The sequence below is a fragment of the Lonchura striata genome, chromosome 25 (genome assembly GCF_046129695.1).
Source record: "Lonchura striata isolate bLonStr1 chromosome 25, bLonStr1.mat, whole genome shotgun sequence".
Classification (NCBI taxonomy): Eukaryota; Metazoa; Chordata; class Aves; order Passeriformes; family Estrildidae; genus Lonchura; species Lonchura striata.
In genome coordinates, this window is record NC_134627.1 from 6,045,890 (window position 1) to 6,066,091 (window position 20,202).

At 39.9% G+C, this 20,202-nt stretch overlaps 1 protein-coding gene across 4 annotated transcripts; it reads right to left on the reverse strand.

The window, feature by feature from the left end:
* Window positions 1–29: 29 nt before the first annotated feature.
* Window positions 30–20,094, reverse strand: NBR1 (NBR1 autophagy cargo receptor). Of its 4 annotated transcripts, none has more exons than XM_021532832.3 (21): window positions 19,948–20,094; window positions 17,314–17,376; window positions 15,986–16,004; window positions 15,585–15,607; window positions 14,546–14,743; window positions 13,982–14,056; window positions 12,565–12,782; window positions 11,128–11,292; window positions 9,766–9,972; window positions 8,972–9,131; window positions 8,192–8,479; window positions 7,622–7,774; window positions 7,088–7,163; window positions 6,659–6,769; window positions 5,687–5,878; window positions 5,437–5,565; window positions 4,479–4,836; window positions 4,065–4,162; window positions 3,454–3,523; window positions 2,642–2,747; window positions 30–2,253 (listed from the first exon to the last, which is right to left on the reverse strand). In XM_021532832.3, exons 1-21 carry the CDS (start codon window positions 20,047–20,049, stop codon window positions 2,083–2,085), a joined length of 2,982 nt encoding a protein of 993 aa, XP_021388507.3. In that variant the 5' UTR covers window positions 20,050–20,094; the 3' UTR covers window positions 30–2,082. The 4 variants fall into 4 exon arrangements, with proteins under 4 accessions (XP_021388507.3, XP_021388506.3, XP_021388508.2 ...); XM_021532831.3 differs by having other exon boundaries at window positions 30–2,256; XM_021532833.3 differs by lacking the exon at window positions 19,948–20,094 and adding an exon at window positions 17,518–17,577 and having other exon boundaries at window positions 30–2,256.
* Between the last annotated feature and the right edge of the window lie 108 nt (window positions 20,095–20,202).

Sequence of the window (20,202 nt, forward strand, 5' to 3'; positions counted from 1 at the left end):
CGCCCGAAATGAGACACAGAGGTCACATCTGCTCTGTAGAATATATTATAAATTATATCATGCATCCATTAGCAAAATATACAAAGCCAACAGAAATATAGCTATCTTAAGCCTGAGCATACAGCATCTAAACTCTAGGAAAAAGGAGCCTAAAGAGAACAGCATCTCACACCTGCCACTTCAATCTGCAGTGAAGTGCTCCACTTCAAATGCTTTAGTTTTGTACTTTATAGAACATATGAACATCCCAAATACAAAGGTACACATGGCAAACGTGGGTCCTGCTGGGCCTGACAGACCCCAGCAAATATAAAACCACACTGTGCTTCAAAGTCTCATCAGCTTCTGCATTTCACCCCTGTCCGTCCTCCTCCTTGCTCTACAGCTGGCATTAGTAAAAAGATACTCAAAACAACACACCGAAGGTGGAAAGTTACAGAAGGATCTTTAACTGGTCCACAGCACATAGTTGTACTGGTGTACAGAGAGATGGGAAACACTGCAAAATACTTCTACTGTATTTCAAAATAAACATTTAAGAGTATATCTTCCACAATCTATAAAAATAGGTTTAAAACAGAAGTGGTATGATACATTTGTTTTCTTCAACTATTTCAATGGCATTTTATCTCTATGGGTACTAAAGTCTTTTTAAAAATTATTGATAACCTGGTCAGCACAATACTGACACTGTGACAAAACGGAATACTAGTTTGAAGCAGGAGCAATATAAAATACTTCAGAATCAATGGTCTCTTACTGCAGCAAGGAAAAAATGTTTACTCGAAAGTAAGAACATAGCCAACACTGTCACCTGCTGAGGGACTGAACTCTGAGGAGTTATCTGGATACCCCACTGCACAGCAGTGGCTGGTGCTCATTTATGTCATTCTTTAGAATCAAATCTCTCAGCATATTTAGAAGGAAATTCTTAGATTTCCAAATTAAATCTGGGTATCTAAAAATCTTATAAGAAAATGAATTCTACAGATGTGGCTATGGAAACACAGGACCAGCTAAAACCATCAGAGGAGACTGTACATTTGAAAGTGCTTAAGTTAATGCATTTTTCAAACTCTAATGTAAAGTTATGTGATCCCTGCTTCACCCATTCTTTCCATTCCTAAACATTTCCAAAATTTGTACTCCAGTTCAGGTCTGGGTTCCTACACATTCTTGCATTTTTTTAATGTGGTATTAACAGAGTAAAATGTTTGCACTATTGTGAAAAAAGATAATGGTCAAATTTTTTATATTTTTACTAAGAGCCTGTAAAGATTCCTAGAAAATGCTTTCCTACCCTGACACTCCATTTTTAACAAAATGTTTTATGTAGGTTATACTTCTACTATTAGGGATCTGGTGTGCACTATCATTAGAGGTTCAATTGCTGGTGGTAATTCTCCTGCTTCATTCTGCTACAAGAAGCAACAACTTTACTGGAATTCATCAGTTGAACTGCAGTTACACTTTTAGACTTTTCAAAAGTCATTTGATGATTCAAGATGGCTTTCTTTTATGAGCAACTTCTTTTTCTTAGAATAATTTTTAAGATTTAAATTTGTCACTTTACTATCAAACATTGGAAAACCAGTTACTAAATCCTCAGAAGAAACAACCTCCTAGTTGCAGGCATCTCTTGTAAATTAAGCAGGACTACATTTTAGAGCAGCATTTTACACCAGTTTCTATTCCAAAGCTAATTAAGCCGACAAATTTCCAGCTGCCTAAAATAAAAAGTATATACACAATAAAATGGGAAGTTCTCATCTGGGTACAACATTTAATTCTACATGATTACCTGGTAAAAGGATTTGATCTGAAATCAGAGATTTGAAGACTACTCATTTAACTAAGAGGTCCAAATCATAACTGAAATTCTGGTATCCATTTCAAGAGATGCCACAAGGATTGTTTGACATTTCCATGAGGGTAAAAAGAAAAAGAAGTCAAATGCTCAAAGAAAAGCTGAAGCTTTAAGTCAAACCTCCAAACAGAGCAGCTGAGGAGCAGCCTGCTACTCTCGCTATCTTTAATCAGAGTTTACTCAATGAAGAATATTCCTCTCTCCACCAGGCAGCTTTAGCACCTACTGCACCAGTCTCTGTTACTGATCTGAAGCAATTCAGTCACCACTTCAATCATGTTATTGTTGTGTTTCTTCAGCAGCTGCAGGTTTAACTGCCTGTCACAGAATCCCATCTCACACAGACTGGACAGCAGAGAGGCAGTCTGCTCTTCTGGAGCTGCAGGCTGCTGAAAACAAAAGGGAGTAAGGTTAGTTTAAAAAGTTAATTTATTTTTTGCCATTTGAACTAGCAGCCCTGCATTATACTAGAATCAAACTGAGGCACAGAGGCTCTTCTGGCCCCATTTAAGCTATTTATAATCCCTTTCACTGCTCACTTATGAAAGTGAGGTATTACTCTTACATAATGCTACAAGAGGCATGCTTTCATCCCTAGGGCAAGGATTTCCCAGTCTGCTGAGAGAAGCAAACCTCAAAGAGACACCATCAAACTTAACATTTTACTCTTACATTAACTCCAATATAGAATATTGATACACTTAAAAAACATACACCTGTAAATTGAAGGTTATCATTCTATGGTACTCACACAGCACACAGAAAGACATTCACCTGTTCAATAATGGGTGGTCCAGCAAATAATGCTTTGTAGGCAGAAGCAGCAACTGACAAAGCTCCTTTCACGAGTTCTCCTGCAATGCTGCTGCCTTGAGGGTACCTGTGAGGAGACCAGGTGCTGCTTTAGGGTCAGTAAAGCCAAGGGTTTGTATCAGTGAAAGGCAAATTGCTGCCTGTTGAGGCAAAGACTGTTGGAGACAACAGCCCGTGATCCAAAGGAATCAGCAGTGTTTGGGAAGTGAGCTGTGCAAGAAGCTCATTCCTTTTTCTTGACACCTCTTATTGAATTGTGGGTGTATGCTTTCCATGAAGGGACCTTTTGTAAAGAGTTCAGTGCTCTCATCTAGAAGAGAACACACCTACATAAAAGCTGTGCACTGACACATCCATTCAGGGTAGGCTAACTTCTATTTGTTTTCTATGAATACTTAAATTACTTCATATTCTACTCAACATTTTGACTTACCTCTCCAATCTCAGTATTTTAAGACTACTTTATAGCTAGCTTGTAAAATCATCATCCTAAGAATGCTGAGATTTTCTAGAAAAAAAACCCACAGAATTTTAGAAGCATTCAACTCAAGCTCTTCATTAACTTTGGCTTGCCAGTTCTGCATCCTTTTGATTTGTGCCCAAATAGAAACCAAGATCTTGTGAAAACATAGCATGTTTGCTTTAAGAAGGGAGGCCTCTCTTAAATTAGTGACTATATGAAATCTGTAGGCCAGAGCTTTTTCCTAGGTGTCTAATTAAGCTGTTCTCAGTCTAAAATAGTGTTTGTGAAGTCAGAGCTTCACCTTCATTACCTCGGGTATTCTGTGAACTTAGTGAGAAATGCAGAAGATCCTGGCCCATGAGTATCTTCACCACTGGGTTCTGGAAGAGGAAGACAAAATGTCAACATGTCCAGTTAATGACAATTAAGCTGGAGAAATGCCACACATACATAAACAGAAAAAAGTGTGTCTCAGTACAACAGTAATACTCTAAGTTTAGTTATGTAGACCAGGTATCCAGGATTCTCACTGCAGTGAAAGCAGTCAGAAGATTTTCAGAACCATATGACTGATTCATCAGTGGTGTTTAACACAAGAGGAAATGCTGTCTCAGTGACTGTAACAGCAGCTTAAATACATAGCTCATCAATTCCATAGCAAGGGATTTTTCCAGATGCCTGTATGTACTTTTGAGTATCTTCTTACCATTTCTCATAATAGATGCTCTTAACTGATCTACAAAGTCAATTATTTCTTTATTTGCAACATCCACATAGCAAAAGTTCAACACCTAGAGAAAAACTAAAATCTTTACTTGATAGATTTCTGCTCTCCTCAAAAGAAAGGAGACATCAAATTCAATACTAGGCATAAGGAATAGATGATAGCAATAGTCTGCACCATTTAAATACTGTCAATACCTTCTCTTTGTATGTGATCATGAGAAGCAGAAGAGATACGCTCTGAAGCTGGTGTGTTTGATTCTTGGAAGATAGAATTCTGAAGAGATGAAAGATTCCTGAGAACATAAGGCAAAAACATCACTACTTTTTTTCCACATGTACACACATAAATAAGTCACGATAACAGAAAAAAGAAAAAACTTCACATGCTCCCATCTCTCCCTCTCTTGCACTCACCTAAATCAGTGAGTTAAAAATATAGAACCTAAAATACAGAGCCTAAATCAAGTTCTATAAAATTGCAGGATTTAAGAACATTTAACTCAGTATATGATAAAATTTTTGTTACAATTCCTACTTGCAAAGCACTAGACCTTGCAGACTCTACAGCAATACCAGCATCACCATTTTGTTCTTGTCCCCAAGTCATACCTTTGTGCCTGGGGTAAGCTGTCCACATCTGCTGGGGTTAATGGTACTGCAGCCATTTGGGAAGTTGTCACTGTATCACTGACCCTCTGGATCTGTGGCTGGCTTCCCCCTTCTGCGTTCTCTGCTACTGTTTCAGGTTCTCCTGTCTTTTCCAAACCAGGCTGAGAAAGAGCTGAACTATACATGGAGTCACCCAATGGCCGACTGGTGTCAAAGCACTCAGGGAGAATAATGATGTATTCCTCTGAGGAAGCAGAGGAGCACTGACTCTGAACATCATCCTTATCATCTTCCTCTTCATCACAATTGCTAATACCACTACGGGGGCTTGTGCTCTCATTAGACAGTAGAAGGTCCCCTAGTAGGAAAAAAAGTGAGGTATTACCATTGTCCATTTTGTATGGACAACAGCAGAGACACAATTCTCCTAGCTGTAAGAGACAAGTATTTAGAAACAACTGTAAATCTTAGCTGCTGCATTAATGGTGTCATTTTCCCTGTTGTGGGGAGGGTGTAGTGTGAAAGTGTAATAGATCTTAATGTTAAGCCTTTGCAAATATACTGCTGGTATTAATGCTCATAGTAAAAACTGAAGTAAGAGCTACACATAGGATTTAAACTGTAGTTTTCAGCTCCTAAGTGACACACATTAGAAACATGGTCAGAAACACTGCAAGCTCCATGTAAAAAATATGTAGGCACCATGTATAACTTATGAGCACTTATCTGAATACCCAAGGGGAACCCTTTGGTCTCAATTTCATGTATTTAAAAAGCAGCTGTTAAACTAGCTGCTTGTTAAAGTACTGACACCGATTTTCTGATGTAATGATTCTCACAACTGGGACAACCTAACAATTCTCCTCATCTAATGAAGATCAGTTTTCCTAGAACAGTGTCAGGTCTTACACATGATTTTTTTACAGCTTTATCTTACATTCAAGCCCATTTTACTTACCACATGAATTTTCTGTCACTGGTTCTAACTGATGAATCTTTGCTTCCTTTTTGGAATTACTATTTATCATAGGGGATTCTTCAGTTATTGTACTGCAGCTGAAGGTGTCTTGCAGTGTTTGTAAAGAATCTAACAAAACCAATCAGGAAAAACAATTAAATGGTATCAACCACCTGAGCTGAGCAATTTGTGTCTCATGTCTGACTACAAACAAGTCAAACCAGAGAAGGCAGCTAATGACAGTGCTTACTCTGGAGGATTTTGGGGTTTTTTTGTGGAGGCTTGTGGTCAGGTGCAGCATCCAGGGTCAGAGATCGAATTACTGTTTCACAGACAAACTGAGTTCCACTCATGTCTTCTTCCCCTTCCTCCTGGTTCAATGCATGCTCAGCTTTGACTTTCACCACAGAAGAGTCCCCAGAAAGGCAGGCTTCTGCCATTCCTTGGAAAGGGAAACATTACAGATTTTACCATCACAACAAAGAAATATAACTGTAAAAATTTTTTAGACCAGCCTCAGCTAATATTGATTCTGTGTGTTAGTTCTTTCTAAAAATTGAATTCAGTTCAAGTTGAGCACAAAAATTATTGAGAAGTATGGGGAGCACACCTGGAGTGTTTGGAGTATAACCTAGTCTATAAAGGGCAGATGGTTAATTCTCCCAACAATTCTAGTGGTCAGAAAAATCAAAAGAAGCATTTGAAAGGACTTTATAAAAGGGCATGCAGTAATAGGACAGCAGGGAATGACTTTAACATGGAGGAGGGTATATTTAGATTAGATATTAGGCAGAAATTCTTCCTTTTGAGGGTGGGGAGGCCCTAGCAGAGTTTGCCCAGTGAAGCTGTGGCTGCCCCATCCCTGGAAGTGTCCTAGGCCAGGCTGGACGAGGTTTGGAACAGCCTGGGATAGGGGAAGCTGTCCCTGCTCATGGCAAAGGGTGGGACTGAATAATCTTTAAAGTCCCTTCCAAACCAAACCATCCTGTGATTCTATGATTTCTATTTCCAATCTATATATATCTATATATATTATGCTCCAACCTCTATAATCACTAACTAGTGCGAGACTCCAGGTTGACGATCCAAACAACCTTTTTTTTTTTCTTCCAAAGAAGGGGAAGACAGTAGTTAGAATTCCTTTTAGACATCAGGTTTGCTGACTACAGAGAAGTGACAATATCCTCCCTTCACCCCCCAGCTCCTCAGGACTGCTGCTTACCAGGCACTAGTTTAAATCCACTCCCCTCGTTCTCCTCCTCTATCTGATCTAAGCCAGGTTTCTCCAGCAAGGGGCTGTCACGTGGCAAAGGGGACATGCATGGAGTCATGTCTGGAAAACACAGGGAGCAAAGATAATTGGCACTAAAGGAGAAGGAGCCTCCACGAGGTAACATTTTTAAGTTATTCTTTTTAAGGGACATTCTTTCAAGACTGAATAAACTTATATTATTTAAAAAGATGATCTGGTGGAATAAACAACTAGCCTTGCATTACTCTGCCACTGGCTGTGCAAAGAAAATGACAGCATTCCTCAACATCTGGAAATGTTATGTTCTTGGGGATATGATGGTGAAAAGAAGCCAAGACTGAAAGACACAAAGGATAGCTGTCTGTGCTCAAGGGAGCACACAGAACACAGGAGCCTTACCAACAGGAGTATTGTGGGGCACTCGCTCCAATTCCTGCACAATATTGATATCCAACAGCTCAAAGGACAGCAAATCCTACAGGAAAAAACAGACACAGTTTACATGAGCAAACTCTGAAACTGAATCATATCTGTACTTGGCAGCACAGATCCCACTGATGTACAAATATCACTTTGCTCCTCAACACAATCTCAGGGGGCAGCTTTCCCACAACATATTTACATCATTGAATATGGTGCACAAATTAGGCAGCAAGGGACAAAGCTAGGAACTCCCTTGTGAGGGCCAGAGAAAGACTCAATGCTGATTCTTGTTTGAGAGCCTTAAACTGCCTACACATACCTTCCACATAATGACAGTGCCTAATACCAGTTTGAGAAAACAGCTCTGCTATGTAAAACGCAATATACTCTTTCTGAAAATAGAGTGGCCATTTTTAGAGCTCAAAAGCTTTATTCTTACAGATGTCTACCTACCTAGACATCAAACACAAGGTGGTTTGTTTTATATTTACCTGAATTTTAGCACTTTACCTGTGCAGTGAGGAGATCAACAGATGGGATATAAAATTCTCTCTCACTTGGCAGATTTTTGATCTTTAAAGGAACAGTTGGCAGAGATATTTCAGTCTGCTCTGCAATTTCACCTATCAGCTGAGCACCTGTTTCTGTCTCTGAGGAAGCATCCTACAAAAAAAAAAAAAAAAAAAAAAAAAAAAACACACCTTAGCCACAGTAAAGAAAACATCACATGAACTCTAAAGGCTGCATTTTGTGTAAGCACACAAGTAATTTGAAAGACCTTTAAATCAACTCATTACAAAGCCAAAAGGACAAACAAAAAGAAATGCTGCAGTGGTTCAGTTCAAAGTAGACAAACAGCTGCAACAGACTAGTGTCATGCCTGTCAAAAAGAACAACTACTTTAGAACTTATAAATGCAATACATGTTGTATTTCTTTCCTATTAAAAACAAAATTTAAAAGCAAACAGCTAAAAGAATCCCCTTGAAGAGTCAGTTTGGAATACTATGCCAAATAATACACAGTGCTCCTTCTCCCTAGGCAATTCTGAGCTGCCCCAAATACCAGATGAGTGACTTGCCTGTTTGGTTCTGGCAGCATTACTCTTCTGACAGGAGTCAGAATCCTTCCAATCATTTTCTACATAGTCAGCAGCTGGAGAGGGATCCACAACAATACTGCACCAGATCCTTGGCCCAAACTGTTCCCCTCGGTGTGACAGTCTCCAGTGAGAAGTGTAAGTTCCTTCTATGTTGGGAGCTACAAACTCAACTGAAACAGTTCCTACTTGTCCAGCTGGAAGGGATGGCACTATCACATCTTTCTTCTCAGCAGATGCCAAGGTCAGATTACCCCACATAAGCTTCAACTGAAATATACAACAGAAAAAGCCAAAAGTTAACTTCTCAAGCTTCTCTGCAAAGTGTGGGCAGTTCCTCTGCTGAAAGGTCTTGTAGGTACCAGGCATGGAGAAGACAGGCTGCAAGTACACATCCTCACAGCAGTCACTATGAACACAAAGATACCCTCATCTTTCAACACAAAGGCAGCCACTCTCAGAACAAAGGGTTTTGGAGGTCAGAAAAGCAACAGAGCAGTTGTAAACAGGGTCAAACTGTACCATTATAGCATGAGGGACATACTATTAATGGGAAACACATTCAGTGATGTTCCTCTGAATCCCTTCCTTCCTCTAGTCTACACTTGTAAAGAGTAGCTACAGTTTATTGCCCCAGAATTCCCAGCTGTGAATCAAGAGGCCAAAGGAAATCTTAAACAGGTCCTAAAAGAGAATTCACCTAACAAATATTATCTCCCAGAATGATTTTAGTGTGTAGAAGGAAGAACAAAGGCAAGATACCTTTGTGTCTGAGCTCCATTCCACATTGCCAGTATTTTTCATTCGCCAATGTTTAATAAACTTTGTTCCTGGTTTCAAGTGAGTACCATCAGGCAAATTCTCATCCACAAATACTGCACTTAGTGTTGGGACAATTGCTTGGAAGGGTTGATTAGGACTCCTGGGATTGGAGAGAGGAAACAAAAAAAAATACACCAAAACTGACGTTCAGCTGCTGATTGATGTTAATTTGGCTTTTAAATGCCCTAAATGGAAGGGATTAATTAAATAAACAAACTATACAAGTTTTACACTGCACATTCATAAACTCAAAGGGAGTGGGAAATGCAGAGCAGTTGCCTGCAAAGGCTGCTGTCTAATGAACCTCAGCTTAAGAGCACATAAAAAACCTAGCACTGAACATAAATATACAGAATGTATTTGACTTTATGCAGACACAATAAAACAGGAAGATACAGACTTTTTTAAAACTGGCAGTAAATGTTAATTTACACTCTGTGAGCATGCATGTGTATGCATAATCCTAGGCACTCCCTCCTAAATCTACATAAATCACTAAATTTCTGGTAATAACCATCAGTCACTTTTTTTTTTTTTCCTTTCTCCTACTCTCCTCTTAATTAAAAACACTCTATCTTGCAAATGGCATCTGGACAAAATTCTCACCCAGTCAAATGACAAATCACATTTCAAATGAGCAATTCCATAACTTTCCTCCTGTTACTTTAACTTGGTCTCATAACAAAAAGTCAGACAGCAGAACTATCAGATGCTCAGTTAAGAACAAGCCTTACAGGAAGGTGTTAGGCTGAACACTCTCAGATTTCAGAGTAGGTGAGCCATTTGTTTCCAATACATGGATAGAGTTCCACAAATGAATTTTCCTGTGCAATTTTAGCTGCTTTTTGAGCTCTCGGACCTCTGCTTTTCGCTGTTTCTTTTCTGCTCGCAATCTTTGCTTTTCTGCCTTCAGAAATCTTTTGTCCATCTGTTTCTGGAGCCTGTAAAACAATTAACACACCTTATTACATTGAACTGATCAGAATTTATCTTTAGCCAACACAGTCTTAGTCTCAAGGGAACCCTTCAGGAAATGTCCCATGCTTCTAGGCTGGATACCAAATTGTTTTAAAAGAACATCTTCACAGTTGCTTGTGGAACCATTTTGAATGGTCTCTGAAAGAACAAAAAAAGACATACACAGAATGCTCAAAGAAAAAGCAAGCTCTCAAAGTTTGCTACACATCTATGACACAAAACTCTGTCTCTGTTATTAAAAACACTAAGATTCATGACTTTATAAGTATGCAGCTATTTCTAGCTACTCACAACAAAGTCTGAGTACTGTGAGAACCCCAGGTTTGGTTTGGGGTCTTGAGTGGTGGTAAAGTTTCTCCTCTAACTCGTGCTCCCAAAGAAAAACTCCACAGTCTCTTGTTGTTCGGTCTCAAGACGATTTATTGCTAGTTATCTAACAGATTATGTTCTCGGGCTGTGGCTGTTTGATCAGCAGCCCAGGCAGAGACGCACACACTCCTGACACCCTGACTGTCCGGTGTCTTCTTCTCTCTCCCCGCCCAGGGCTGCTGCTATCTTTTATAAGATATATTACGTATAGCATGTTTATAATTAGTCCTCAATACTTACTACCTATATTATTAAGTGCTTTTCTACTCTAAACTAATCTGTGAATGCTAACATCACTAAGAACATGGAGGAAGAAGAAGGAGGGAGGATAGGTTCAGCCTACTTTCTTGTATCTTAGAACTTCTGACTCTTATGTATAAAGTAAAATCCCCCCTGTATATGTGTTAAAACTCCCCTGTACACTACTAAAAAAATTTCCCCTCTACTTCGTAATTATTAACTATACTATCTAACTCTTTGTAACTGCTTGTTCCACCTTCAAAGTTGGTAATTCATTCCATAGTTCAAACTCAAAATTACAGCTGTTTCTAGCTGCCTGCTGGGGTCTAGAATGCCTCTAACCAAGACCTAGAACCTCTAAAAATGTCTGAGAGACATTTTGAGTTCCTACAGAGTACCATTTCCATTTCTCGTTATCTCTAAAATAAAAGCTGAACCTCACTCCAAGACAGGTGTTTCCACCTGCAATCAGGCCAATCCTGCCAGCATTGCCAGGTGCCAGCATTTACCTGACTTGCTCCAGAGTGGCAGGCAGGCGTGGGGTGAGCTCTGCCAGGCTGTAACTGTCAGCGCTGCAGGGGATGGGTCTGCGCAGCTTTAACAAGACGTGGTTTGGGTCATGTGCATACGTTCCTGCCTCACACTCTTCACAGATATTGTAGGCTGGACAAAGGCTGCAAAGCAGAAAAGATAGAAGGTCATCAAGAGGCAAAGAATTTCTGCAGACAAAAAACTTTTTATCATGCTACCATTGTAAGCAGTTCCCAAGTGACAGCAGCTGGATGTCTCACAGATCAGTATTTGGAGCTATGTGGAATACCTACATGATTATCGCTCTTCTTGGCAAACCTGCAACACAGTTCCCACTTATTTGAACACAATCAGAAAAAAAATTGATGCTTCCTTTAGCACAAGTGACTAAAATTTTTACTACAAAGGGCAGAACATTTTATCAAAATCCAGTGCCAGAAACAGCACCATACTTATGAAAATACAGAGGCAAAGTCAACAAGCATTCAGGAATGCAAAGCAGATTGCTCCTCCAGGAACAGGGCTGATAAAAACCAGACTGTCACCTCCTGCCAGCAAGGAAAAAAAAAATCCAAATAAAAACTCTTGATTTCATTTCATCCACTGCTTCTGCCTAGTCCCAAAATGCTGATCTTTACAGCAGTTGCCTCATTCAAATAAAACACCTCACTTAAGACATTCATCAAAATCTATTTCATATTATTAGACAGACAACAGTGCAATCATTAAGAAAAATATGACCTGCCTTAGAACTACTAGTCTGTAATAGATGTTTAGTTCTGAGTCAGTGAGACTAAGTCTTGCTTTTTTGTTTAGCTAATCAAACAAAACCTTCTCCATTACAATTACTGCATGTCCAAAATAGATAACATAGAGAGTCTTTGAGGACACAGCTATAAAGTTCTCCGAACTGTGTTCATTGAGAATACAGCATTATAAAGTTCTATCACTTTAAAAATCACCTTTTCTCAAAACAGCATTAATCTTGCTTTTCTTCATATAAAGTCTAATAACCACAGAAGAGAACATCAGCTGTCCACATAGCAGACATTCTGAAATGTCCAGCAGGCTGCAGATTAGGAACCTAGAAGCACCTAACCCTAAGACAGTTTCTCACTCACAGGCTGTGCCTGGCAGGCTCCCCTAGTCCTAGCTCCCAGCATACTCTACCTGTACTGAAATGTCCAGCAGGCTGCAGATTAGGAACCTAGAAGCACCTAAGACCAAGACAGCTTCTCAGTCAGTGCCAGGCTGTGCTTGGCAGGTTCCCCACATACCCAGCTCCCAGCACACTCTACCTGCACTAAAACGTCCAGCAGGCTACAGATCAGGAACCCAGAAGCAGCTAACCCCAAGACAGCTTCTCAGTCAGTGCCAGGCTGTGCCTGGCAGGTTCCCACTCCCAGCACACCTACCTGCACTGGTAGCGCACCCCGACAATGCGAGCCTGGCAGCTGCAGCAGGAGATGAGCCAGTCACACTGGCTGCTGCCGCCGCTCCCCGACGGGCTCTCGGCAGGCGCTGCTGCAAAGGAGCTCTCACAAACATCTGCAGGCTGACTGCAGTGAACGAGCTTCTCATACAGCTTCTGCTCCAGCCTCTCAACAGTCTCCTTAACCACTTGCTCCCTGAACTGGAAAGAAATTAAAGCAGTCATGAATGAGATCCAGCTATTAAGTTTGAAATGTTGAGTTACACTGTCACAAGTCTCCCAATCTGTCAGTAGCCATAGACTACTTCAGAATCATTTCCCCTACCCTCAGCACACTCTTCATAAAATTATAATATATAATACATATAACATACATAATATATTATATTAATATAATATTATCATATTATATCACATAATATCATAGTATTGTCATAATATTACAATATTTTCATATATATTATATACAACATATATAATATATAAAATATATAAGCAAATACTGCATTCCTCTGAAAGGACTTGTATTTTAGAAAATACCAACCCAGAGCTTTTAAGAAGGCAAGTTAAAAATCACATATTTGTGTTTACAATATTGTTTTTCTTCCACAAGCCTATATGAAGGGAAAGAAACTCATCTCCAAAACAATTACCACACCTCCCAAACCCCTCTGGACTCTCTGCCACTAAGTTCTGATTTGCCCATCAGTGATGTCTTAAACATAACCATGAACTTCTCCTATTTTTAGTTTGTATAAATAGGTGGCAAAGGAAAGGAGATTCTAGAGGAAAAAAAAGATAAAATGCACATAGTTTCAAGAATTTGCTAGCTCATTAATTCATTGCAGTGATATCAAACTGCTTTTCAGTGATGCTTATGAGCTGTTCAAAACAAATTAACACCCATATCTTAACTGTAGCTTATTGTCAATGGCTTCCTGGAAGTATTTTCTCAAACTGACCAGCCAAGAAAAGTAAAGTCATCAAATGCTCTGCATTCAATCACAGGAACACAAAGTATTGCCCTGGTGAAACTGGGCAGTCAAGAGCAACACTGTTCATGCTCTCCCACAATGAGTGGTCTGGAATTCCTATGGCTGGCTGGAGTGCCACAAGGATTCTGTTATGGGAGCTACTTAAAACTACATGCAAATTAAATCAAATACATAAACATTCCACTTTTCACAAGTGGTATGGATCAAGTTAATGGTTTTGGGGTTTTTAAGGTATCCCTTTCACTGCAGACAGTTAAATGTCTAATCCTCATCAAGATCCTGGTCACAAGTGCTGATCTCAAGAGTGTTCAGATGTGCAGTCAGGCATCACAAAGATCTCTTCCAACAACAATACAACTTTTTATGTATTTAAGTATATCAAAACTTGCAAGCCCATACACTTACTGTTTCCAAGTAGCTAGTAAACCATTCTGGAGGATTTTCATTTGTGCTTTCTGTTCCGGTCTGTTTTGACTTTTGCTGGGGAAAAAAAAATGCAAAGTTGTAAAAAAACCCTCAACACAGCAAGTTAACTGCTGAAATAGCTTTTAAGTGTCTTCATAGAAAAATATTTAAAGTTTTTCAGAAAACAGTGGAGAAGCAACACAAAGCCACTGGCATTTTCCTGAAACATTTCTGCTTCGTTAGCATTTGTGTGTAATTACACACCAAAGAAGTCAAGTCAGCCAGAAGTTACCAGATGGCAATGACTACTTCAGGAGAAGAATTGCTCTGTTTATCAAAATACTTAAGAATGGTCAACATGCAAGCACTGGTATTTCTAAAGACAGCATCAAATTATCCTCTTGAAGACATTAAAACTACTTGGTGAGCTTCAACAGGTGCAGGTAGCTGAAAACAGAGACCAGCTTCTGAGCTCAGTTTTTATATATGGCTGAAGAGGACAATCAGTGTACAAAGTGAATTACATTTATTAATTCTTTATTTTAATGCAGCTCAGCTTCTTACCTGAATGGTCAGCTCCTGGTTATTTTTTAATTCTTCCTCTAATCCCTGAGCTATCGTGGAATACTGCAAAAGTGGTTTCTTCTCATCTTTAAGAAGCACCAGCTTTTCTGTCATATTTTTTTCATGTAGTTGCAAAGCATGAGAAGGGTTCTTTTCATAGACATTCATTTGAAGCTGATTTCCTTGTTTAACTGCAATCTAAATAGTACATACACACACCATGTTTTTCACTTATAATCAGCATACACAATCTGTAAAAATACAGTATTACACTACATTGGAGAGCTTGGCAAAAGAGTGGGGAAAGTCTAACAGACACAAAAAGAAAAACTGAGAGAGATGCCAAGGTAGAGTCAGCTGATACTCTACTTCTGAAAGATTATTAATATACTTATTACAAAAGTTTATTAAAAGCCAGAGGATAGTCATGCAAATATCCTACTGGAATTTTTCAGCCCACAATAAAGTGTTCACAGGAGACAGCAAACAATAGATTCTGTCCAGGAATTCATTATTATTTTGAAATTATCAGATTTGAAATTCAAACCATGAGCAAAAAAGTTCTGAAAGACTTAATAATGTAAAACAGAAATGAAAAGAAATGCAATTCTTATTTTGTCCAACTGCTTATAAAGTAACTAAGCATTTGCTCTAATTAAAGTTTTAATAATATACTCTGGCAGCAGAGTCTATGTGGCAAGATTTTTGAAGGGTTTCACTAAAGCTCAATATTTCCAAATATGGGATTACTGTTGAAGGGTTTGAGAAAATCAGTCCTTAACCAACCCACTCCTGCTCAGGGTCCTGAATCCTAACTGCCAATATATATATTTAACTAACTTATAAAAACAAAGGATTCAACTAACTTATAAAAACAAAGGATAGAAGAAAAATGTAGTAAGACATTCAAGCTACTGTCCAAAGCTGGAAAACAGCAATTCTGATTTCCTGGGCCAGGTAATGCCATTTTTTTCTCAGCTACGCCAATTTGAATTGGAAAAGGATGAGTATATTGAAGAAAGTCAAAAAGCACATTTACCTTCAGAGCTTCTTCATATTCCTCTAAAGAAAAATAGAAAGAAATGTGAATGGCCCCTATCTCACACAACAGATGTAAGTTTATCACACAGTATTGAGAAACCCTCACATGAAAAGGGGCCTCCCCCACCTCCTGTAAATTTTCTTAAATTACTGCAGGAAATTGTATATACAGGAACAAGCACATAATTTCACAGCTAAGAGCCACAACACACCACTAATTTAGTCACTTCTAATTTTTCCTGTGGATGAAGAATTCTTTCCTTTGGGAAGAATTTTATGCCAAATCATATATAAAATACAAAAATCAAAAAGCAAGCATTCTCAACTGCATCTTCAAAAAACACAAGCAACAGTTGGGGTCTCTTATCTTGATTTCACCTCAATAAAGCAGCAGCTCACCTTTGCTGTTCACAGAGACCTGCAAAGAGAAGTAACAGTGAGCATGAGCCACAGACACATTTTTGCAATTCTCTTAAAATCAACACACATCAGAATAAACATACTTTCATTCACAGTTTTTAAAACAGCAGTCCTGTAGACACTTGTTGTTCCACGTTTAATCATTACCCAAAGTTGTGGTGCTCTGAAGCAGCCCATGTTTGTTACTGGATTGGCACAGGAGGCAGTTCTGGCACTGCTGCTCTCCTCAGAAAGTCACTGCCTGTACCCCTGGGCTCACTGCACAAGTCCAGAGCTTGACCCCAGTTGCTTTAAATGCCCAGTTAAGCGTTTCAAAAGACCAATTAAGTGTTCCATAAAGCCATTCTTCTATAGAAAATCAATTATCAATTCTGTACATAGAAGTCACTAACACAAGGAGCTATTTAATTCCCCACAGCATTGCAGGATTCTGAACAATGTTTGCTCAGTGCTTCAGAAGAAAAGCTTTCACAGATACATCTATATATTTATATATTATACAGGCTAGAAAATAAGGGGAAAATCCTTCTCTGGAAGGTTGTTAAAAGCCTCTTGATATTTTCCCTTAGGGAAAAAAGAAGTAAGGACAAGAGCCCCCATCTCATTTAGTAGAGCTATAATCCAAGCAGTGGAACATTGTATTTGCAAAAGGTCATTCTGTGTGAGAGTTACATTCCCCTCTGAATCTCTAGATAAACAAAAATAATATGAGAGGGTGAGACTGTGCCAAGCAGGAAGTTACTCAACAAGGACAACTAGAAGTAACCAATTTGTTTTCTGAGTCAGTAATCTGCTTGGAGATTACAGCAATTGCATAAAGCAAGCAGAGGATTTGAGTACACCAGATCACTGAAGCAAACATATGCTAATGACAGGGGACCTACATTTTCCAGCGGCAGGTGTCTAGAGTGAAGAGACAGGGCTTTACCACAGCTGGAAACACAAATAGTTACAACTACCTTATCAAAAATTTAAAAATAAAAAAAAAGTTTAAAAATAAAAAAGTTCCTCAATGGAAACATTCCTCCCTCAGAGCACAGAGAACCACTGCGTGTTCCAATAGGGTGGGAAAAAGAAAGGCAGTAGTTTCTAAAAAAAGTATTTTGAAATACGTATGCTGCATTAAGAGTAAAATCACAAGACTATCAGCTATTTTCTTATTAAAGGGCAAACATTCCCCCACCCCAATCTGCATAAAAGATTCTCCTAAAGGACCCACTACAAATCATCATGAGGCAGAAAATAATTTCTGCCACCAGCAATTTTTTGGTTGACTTATTGGGAGGGTGGAGTGGCAGGTATTTTACCTCATCATTATCTTCATCAATGTATTTGATCTGAATGTTGTCCAGGTCAAATGAAACTTTAACCTGTAATGAAAAAAAAAAAAAAAAAAAAACCACAAAACCATAGTGATGCAGGACCTCTGTTAACGATTCTTAATTAGGAGTAACATAAAAACCCTTCTATCCCTCCTTTCAGTTTCTCAGTTGAAGCAAACACTGTTTTACCAAATCCATTCCTCTGGAGCTGAACTCTTCCCAGTGCCTTCCCTCCAAGCTTTACTGACTTTCTCTAATGAAAAGAATAAACACATTTTTTTCCTCTTGCACCTCAGCCAGTTAATGTTTTCTCCAAAATAAATAATAATAACCTTCCCATTCAAAGAGGACAAGCTCAGGGTTAACAAACTCAGTCGTGGTAAACACTGCAAAATATGAAGACAAAGGCAAACAATCCCTAAACTCTATCTTTTACATTAAAACGCACCTGGGTGACAGCTCACAAAGGTGATGAGCCTTTTCTCAGCCTATCAAAATTCAGAGAATAAAGCTGAGCAGTTCTATTGCATTTTACATTAACAAGGCAGAATGGGCAGCACCAAATGAACCATGAAATGAAAGCAGTTGTTTCCATATGCTGAGTCTTTGAGGCTCCTGTATGTTTTTGTACCAGGTTCCTACCAAAGCTGTATTTTTCTGCCTTGGTTTGAAAAGTCAGGTGTCTGCTAAGGAGGGCAGGAGGCTCCCTTGAAATGGAAAATGTAAACCCCCTCCTTCTGAATTATGATAATTTTTAAATTACTGGGCTCTCAGGCAAAGATATGGAAATAGAAATAACAGTTCATTTTTCTACCAAGTTCCTACCAAAGCTGTATTTTTCCCAACAGAAACTCTCTGAAGCTACTGACACATGTCCTGCTAGGCCAGACCCAACAGAACAGCAGCCTCAGCCAAGAGTGGCTGCCGGGGAGCCACACGTGGACACAGGGCACCCATAGACACATTCTGCAATGAACGTGCTCCAGGCAGGCTCCTCCAGCAACACATCCCAAATTTTGTGAGTGCAGTGACAGAACCCACTTGTTTTGTCAGGAAGAAGCTGTGGTCAGTACTTACACAGTCTGATACCACAGATTGTTCCCTTAAACTCAGAGCAGAATAACAGAATACCTTATTCCTTATAAACATCAAATACATTGAATAAAATATCAAAATATAACAAAGACACCAGTTTAACTGATATTCCCTTGGAACAGTAATTCACAGAACAGAGAAACCCTTGGCTCTACCTCAGGGAAATACTGTAATAGAACACCACACCTTGAACAAACACACCCTGGCTCTCAGAATACTTAAGATTAAGGGCAGCACAGTGCTTACACAGTAATCTGCTTCCAGCTTTGATGCAAGCAGGATTCTGACCAGCTCAGACATTCCTGCAGGCCTACTTGCACTAAGTATTTAAACACTGAACCAGTGCCTCTTTCAGAGGACTGAAATGCAGCAAGTGAAGATGATGCAGTTCAAACTTTGAACTTGAGCAATTCATAAAACAAAACCCTCCTGCATGGTTACTGAAATATACTGGCCAGAAAAAGAGCTGAGAGACAGAAAATAAGACAGCAACAAGATATTTTCAGATGCAACTTTGAAAAAATAGAACAGTTGCGTGGAAGAGGTTTTACAGTGACTTCTGTGAGCCAGAGAGAAGTTTGATAAGAGAATGCATGTTTACCCCTGAAAGAATTTCCTACCAAGGTCATTGACATAAAAACCAAGAAAGAAAGAAGGATAAATAAGAGAAACCTGCAACTGTCTATTCCAATCAGCACTTTGTTTGTCTTTCATGACCAATGAGTAAAGTGCAAACTTATGAGCTCTGTAAGAATGGATAAAAAGCATGCAGGCTATAATGAAAACAGTTCGAAGCCTTCTGAAAATAGAGTTGTTTCGTATTGTCTCCATCTCAACTAGAACACAATTACTACAGAATTAATAAATAAAAATAACAATAATAATGTTAGTTTCATCATAGCTAAGGAAATGCTTACAACACAATTTCACCCTAAGCCAATCAGGAATTGTAACTAAAGAGCCCTGAAAACAAGCACGCAAACGAACTCTTAACGATACCAAGTGCAGGACACGCAGACCTTCAGAAGGAGCTGCGCAGGCCCGCACGGCCCGCCCAGACCCTGCTCTACCCAAACGAGCACACACAAAGCCCCGGGAACCAAGGGACCACACAAAAATCTATTCGTGACCACAAAGAGCACAGACGAATCTTCACAAAAGCAACAGACGGGGGTTATCACCGCAGCTACTTCAAGAACAGGAAACAATAGGAACAGAATGGATTTATGGAGCGCCCATACCTGCAGAAAAAGGCAAAGAACACAGCTGAGACCAGCTGCTCACACAGAAAAAATGGCCCTTGAGAATCTTTTTCCAAACCAGGCAATGTAAGCACACAGCAAGAGTAACCCATACTACTAAAGGAAAATGAAAACTCAAGAGCGCAGCCGTATAACCCAGCAGTTCTAATAGCCTGTGGAATGGAGGACTCTGGGCCCTCAGAGCCTCGCTGCCCGGGCCGGGCTGGGCCGGCTCCCCGCGGCGGACACCCCGCCTCGCCTCCCGCAGCTGACCCGCACTCACCATGGCCTCCACATCGGCCCAGGCGGTGCGCGCCGGGTCGGGCAGGAGGAAGGTGCGGGTGTCGCCGCGGCGGGTGACGCGCAGGGCGAGCCGCGGCTCCATGGCGCGCTCCCGCGGAGCCGCCGCCAGCCCGGCCGACAGCCACAACATGGCGGCCCGGGGGCGGGCCGCCCCGCCCCCTCCGCGCGCCGCTATTGGCGGAACTGCCAGTCACTCATTCAAAACTCACCTCTGATTGGTCAGAGGGTGGAGCCA